The following is a 6,162-nucleotide window of genomic DNA, read 5'->3' on the forward strand; positions in this document are numbered from 1 at the left end:
GTTCTTTTCCTCTTTTCCTTTTTGTATTGCTTTAAGCATTTAGATCTGCCTCACTATTTGAACTATATTTTTGTTGGTCGATACACCAATTAATTGAATTTATATAACTTATTTTTTATCGTAAAGATAGTCATTTAACATTTTATAAAGATAAGACATTTTATTCTTCACGTCTACATTGTTAAACTAATAAAAACATACAGGTTATGAGACAAGTTAAACACAACTCAGGTTGCTAAGACATTACATACCTAAAGATCAAATGTTTGAGTCTTCATGATCCCTACTTTGAGTTAGTACTCATTGTCTGATACATAGGTTTGGTTATCTCAATCTCAAAAATAAGCCAACTTGGATATATATGACTCAACTCGTTAAGATGTTCGTGAAGTTAGACTTTGTTAAAATGCTCTGGATATGTTATCTGACACACTAAATAACCAAATACGGGAGTCTTGTTGGTTAAATCTAAGTTATATGAAAATTACCATTCATCTTGACCTTTTATTTTAGGCATATTCCATTATGTTTAGGGTTTAAGAGAGGAACCCTTATATACACACATATGTAATATGTTGCTCTTCAAGATAATATTTATCGTTATCTATATACTCGTAGATGTAACTAACACACTGTTAGTTAATCACGTAAACCTGTGTATCGATTTCATTCTTTACTGGTTGATTGTTTCGAGTTATTAAATCTAATATAACTCATTATCCATAATTGAGATTTGTATAACAAAAAAAAAGAGAGAAGAAAGTGAAAAGGGTATAGAAAAAGAAGATGAGAGAAAGAAAAGAGAATCAAAGATATGGAAAAGAAAGAAGATGATGAAGATTGATGTTGAAAAACAATGGAGATTAAAGAAGAAGAGAAGACATTAGAGACCAATAGAATCTTAGCTGGATGCATCACCCCCACAAACCCATACCCACTCAAATAACTCTATACTTTCTCTTTTGTAATTTTTCTCTCTATGATTCCACCTTTTCACACAATATCATCACTCACTCACCATCTCTCTCTTTCTGTTTGGTAAGAGAGAAAATGAAGGAAAAGAAAAGAAAAGAAAAAGTGTCCCACACAAATCTCTAAACCATTGCTGTAATCTTGTCTCCCCCAATCTTCCTTTGTTCTTTCATTCCTCAGTCACAATGTTTGATTCCTTCTTCTTCTTCTTCTTCTTCTTCATTCTGTTTGTTCACTGTAAATCTTCTGAAATTCCTGCTGGTATTCGTAGATTGCTTCACCAACCATTTTTCCCACTTGATTCTGTTCCTCCGGCGGAGCCACCGTCGACTCCGATACCGCCGCCACCGAATCCCAAGTACCCATTTTCCACTACCCCTCCTGCTAATCCTGATGGGTCTCCATTTTTTCCGACGTATCCTGGAACCCCACCTCCTCCGGCGCCGGCGAGTTTCGCATCGTTTCCGGCAAATATTTCTTCTCTGATTCTACCTCATTCGTCTCAGTCTGGTTCAGGTTCCAAGAAGCTTGTTCCGTTGGTTATTGCTGGGGTTGTTTCTGCTGTTTTGGTTGTCTGCATTGCTGGGTTTTTGTACTGGCGGAGGCGGCGTGGTCGTGGTTTAGGCGATGACAAGACTTACAGATCGGAAAATAGTAGCCGGTTGTGTCCGGTTCCGAATGTTGAAGTCGGTAATGGAATCCCTAAGTTGAGACATCCCTCTGCTACTAGCTCTGAGTTTCTGTATTTGGGTACTCTTGTGAACTCGAGAGCGATCGATGAGCGTTCTGTAGGGGGGGCTCGTGTTGCTGATCCTAGGCCGTTGGATTCGCCGGAGCTTCATCCACTTCCGCCGCTGAATTTTGGTCGGTCGAGTGAGAAGCAAAATTGTGGAAATGGAGAGGAGAGATCGATGGGAGATGAAGAGGAAGAGGAATTTTACTCTCCTAAAGGTTCTCTCGGCGCTATTGGTTCTGGATCTCGAAGAGTGCTCGCAACAATGGCGGCTGAAGATTTGCTTGGTAAAACCAGCGATTCAAGTACCACTTCGTATTCCACATCCAGCGGTTCCGTTTCGCCGGCGAGATCACGTTCTAAGAGTCTCTCACTATCTCCACCGGCGAGCTTGAGCCCTAGAAGATCCGTTCAAAATGAATCTTCTAATTTCTCTGTTTCTGCCACTGTAGCGACGGAGCAACACTCACCACCATTGGCGCCGCCGCTTTCCCACGGTGGGGTGGAATCAGACGACAGCGTTAAATCCCATTGCCCATCTCCAATGCGTTTATCGACGGACAAAGTTCCGGAGAAAAACTCCACCGCATCTTCATCCCGGAGATTTTCTAATGTTTCAATTCACAGTGTGATGTTCCCAATTTCAACAACCGATAAGGATTTAGTTAATCATGCTGATACGATCAATAATCACGAAGAATCTCCAAGACAATCCCATAGTTCAGATCCAGACGAGCCGTTTCCCTTTTCTCCTTGTTTATTTCCTCTTTCAGATGGAGTTTTAGGGCAAATTCAGAATCAATTGCCCACAGGTTCAAACATTCCCCATTCAGATTCTGATGCAAAATTTAAGCAACTTCCTTACTCGTTTACTTCATCTTCACCTTCATCGTCACCGGAGAGAGTTGTTATGGACTCATCTCCGTCAAGAGCATCCATTATTTCAGATAAAAAAAGGTCTTCTCCACCATCACCAGAGAGAATTGTGTTGAGTGATTCAGATTCATCAAATAAAGCTTCGGACTATTTTGATCAAGATGTGAAATCTTCTTCTGCCGACATCAATACCACTGATATGAGTCGGCTGCAATCTCCTTTGGGTCCATCCACTGCTCCTCCGCCACCAATTGTGTTGAGTGATACAGATTCATCAAATAAAGCTTCGGACTATTTTGATCAAGATGTGAAATCTTCTTCTGCCGACATCAATACCACTGATATGGGTCGGCTGCAATCTCCTTTGGGTCCATCCACTGCTCCTCCGCCTCCGCCACCTCCACCATCACCTCCACCACCTCCGCCACCACCCCCACCACTGATGGTCTCTCTGCCAGAACGCAGGGAAATGCCCATTTCTCCTTCAACACCATTGGACCAATCCATTCCAAAGGCACCTCCTCCATTAGTGCCTCCATTAAGGCCATTTATTATGGAGAACGTGAAAAATGTCTCACCAATTCAGTTGCCATCCTGCAAAAGCAATGGTGAATCCTCTGAAGACACCCCCAAGCCCAAGTTGAAGCCTTTGCATTGGGATAAAGTAAGGGCCAGTTCTGATCGTGAGATGGTGTGGGATCAACTCAGATCAAGCTCTTTTAAGTAAGTGTTTTCATGTTCTCTCTGTCTTCCAATAACTTTTTTTAACTTTGCTTTGTTAGACGAGATAGCGTCTTTAATTGTTGATCCTGAGCTTACTAGAATTGGTTTTGTTGCAGAGTTAACGAGGAAATGATTGAAACTCTGTTTATTGTGAACACTTCCAATTCAAAAGAGACAACTCCACGCACTGTGCTTCCTCCACCTAACCAAGAGATCGGAGTTCTTGATCCCAAAAAGTCCCAGAACATTGCGATTGCGTTACGGGCGCTAAATGTGACCATAGAAGAAGTTTGTGATGCCCTTTTAGAAGGTATGGTAAAGATTTCTTGGCACCATGCTAGAAGTTTTACATCTTTCATTTTGTTTTAAATAAAAAATCTGTGCTGTAAGCTGCATGTCTGTTGGCTAATTCATTTAGAAAATGGATATATGTTTTGTTTAGCAACTATCCATGGGAAGTCAAGTTTCTCATCTTTCTATGTTGTAAAGATAGAAGTCAGCTTTTAGTAAAAGAACAAGTCGACTGTTAATTTCTGAAATTTTCTTTTCGGAGTATCTGACGTTGTTAAGTCTGGTCTAGAAACAACACCAAACAATCTGAGATTGGATATATACTTTTGTTCTGGCGAATTTTCAATTGGAAAGTGAGGGTAAAAACTTGAGCGATATGGATGCAGGTAATGCAGAAGCGCTTGGAGCAGAGCTACTTGAAAGTTTATTGAAGATGGCTCCAACAAAAGAAGAAGAACGTAAACTAAAGGCATCCAAGGATGTATCACCTACAAAGTTTGGCCCTGCTGAGAAATTTTTGAAGGCAGTCCTTGATGTTCCTTTTGCATTTAAAAGGGTGGATGCAATGCTTTATATAGCAAATTTCGAGTCCGAGATTGAGTACCTAAAGAAATCGTTCGAAAATCTTGAGGTACATAAAGTCTTATCATTATTTTTTTAAGCCCACCGACCTTGGGAAATTATTGAAAGTGTGATGGTCTCTCCTATGATTGTTGGACACATAGCTTAAATGTATTCTGATATCTCTTTTGCATCTTATAGTTATAAAAATGCATCCTCCTTCTGAAATACTTTGATGTCTTTACATGTTTTGATTTTAGATTTTGATGTCAATTCGTTTTCTCAAATTGTAGACTGCTTGCGAGGAATTGAGGAATAGCAGAATGTTCTTAAAACTTTTGGAAGCCGTGCTTAAGACAGGGAATCGCATGAATGTTGGCACCAATCGTGGCGATGCCCACGCCTTCAAACTCGACACACTTTTGAAGCTTGTTGATGTCAAGGGTGCAGATGGAAAAACCACTCTCCTACATTTTGTTGTACAAGAGATCATAAGAAGTGAAGGAGCTCGTCTTTGTGTCACGAGTCAAATTTCAAACTCCAACCCGAGTGATGATGTCAAATGCAGGAAACTTGGCCTGCAAGTTGTTTCAGGTCTCAGCTCGGAACTCGCCAACGTAAAGAAGGCAGCTTCAATGGATTCCGATGTGCTCAGTGGCGAAGTCATCAAGCTTTCAAGAGGACTCGACAACATCAGAGAGGCTCTACGTCTAAACGAAGCAGATGGGCCAAACGAAAGCACAGAAAAGTTCTCAGAGTCAATGAGCAGATTCTTAAAAATGGCAGAAGAGGATATCATCAGAGTCCAAGCCCATGAAAGTGTTGCCCTATCTCTAGTAAAGGAGATCACAGAGTACTTCCATGGCAACTCTGCCAAAGAAGAAGCTCATCCATTTAGAATTTTCATGGTGGTGAGAGATTTCCTAACAATTCTTGATGGAGTCTGCAAAGAAGTCGGGATGATAAACGAGCGGACAATCATAAGTTCCGCCCATAAATTTCCAGTTCCAGTGAATCCAACATTACCACAAGCATTTCAAGCTCTTCATAAAGTGCAGAAATACAATTCTTCTGATGAAGAAAGTGAACAATCCCCATAAGAGGAGCTTGTGGGGGAGGTTAAATATGATGCTCAGATAGCTTTTTCTTCTTCTTTTAGCTGTGTTTTGTTTTCTAGAAAATTGTGTGGAAGTTGCTGGTTTGAAGAGGGAGAGTCAAATTCCACTTGCTCCTCAATTTCTACTTGTGTAAATGCAAATGTAAAAGATTTTGAATTGAGTTCTTGTAGAAGATATATATAAAGAAATGATATAATACCAAATGAAGTGAAGTTCCTATTTACCTTCTTTCTTCCTTTCTTCTCTCTCTCTCTCTCTCTCTCTCTCTCTTTTTTTTTTTTTGCCAATTTCCTAAAATATAGACTTTTTTTTGAAGCAATTATTGTTTCTAATGGTGAAATTTTGGAAGCCCAATATCCTCACAATGATGAACAAGTCCTCAAATTTAAGTTGGATAATGGTCTCCTTTATCTTTCCTTAGTCTTTTTCCTGAATTGCTACTTCAACATGAGCATGACTAACTTTATCAACTATCTGATGGAGTCTCGCACACTTCGCGAAGAGTTAACTCAGACTCAATCCAACATCACTCGTCTTAACTGCCTTCTTTCTGACTCTCAGGCAGAACTTCAATCTTCTAAATCTAACTTGAGAGAGGGGAATTTCTTCTTTCTGATATTGCATACCTTGAATAGAAATTTATGGAAATTGAAGCCTATACAAAAATGCAGAATTCTTGTATGGAAGACAATGTGGTCTTTAATAAAGAGAAGGGTTTATTTCATCATCCTAAGATGAGCTTTGACTATTTGACTCAAGATTTTGAAACTTTGCGCAAGGACCCTATGCTTTTCACTCTCCTAATGAGAATGTCGATGTTGACACTTGAAGTTCCACTCAACTGTTGTACTTCCCTGCTTGTTGATTTTACCTTTGTTTTGTGTTTTG

The 6,162-nt window shown here is 39.9% G+C and overlaps 1 protein-coding gene across 1 annotated transcript; it reads left to right on the plus strand.

The window, feature by feature from the left end:
- The first annotated feature begins 874 nt into the window (after positions 1-874).
- Positions 875-5,497, plus strand: LOC120077761 (formin-like protein 1). Its single transcript, XM_039031768.1, has 4 exons — positions 875-3,304; positions 3,421-3,614; positions 3,982-4,226; positions 4,450-5,497. Exons 1-4 carry the CDS (start codon positions 1,158-1,160, stop codon positions 5,254-5,256), a joined length of 3,393 nt encoding a protein of 1,130 aa, XP_038887696.1. The 5' UTR covers positions 875-1,157; the 3' UTR covers positions 5,257-5,497.
- The last annotated feature ends 665 nt before the right edge of the window (positions 5,498-6,162 follow it).

The sequence above is a fragment of the Benincasa hispida genome, chromosome 5, assembly GCF_009727055.1.
Source record: "Benincasa hispida cultivar B227 chromosome 5, ASM972705v1, whole genome shotgun sequence".
NCBI classification, from domain to species: Eukaryota; Viridiplantae; Streptophyta; class Magnoliopsida; order Cucurbitales; family Cucurbitaceae; genus Benincasa; species Benincasa hispida.

Excerpts from the sequence above, each read along its gene's own strand:
- LOC120077761 (XM_039031768.1), top strand. The coding sequence starts at position 1,158 with ATGTTTGATTCCTTCTTCTTCTTCTTCTTCTTCTTCATTCTGTTTGTT. Across the intron at positions 3,305-3,420 it reads CTCAGATCAAGCTCTTTTAA|AGTTAACGAGGAAATGATTG; the intron begins GTAAGTGTTTTC and ends GTTTTGTTGCAG. Across the intron at positions 4,227-4,449 it reads AATCGTTCGAAAATCTTGAG|ACTGCTTGCGAGGAATTGAG; the intron begins GTACATAAAGTC and ends CTCAAATTGTAG.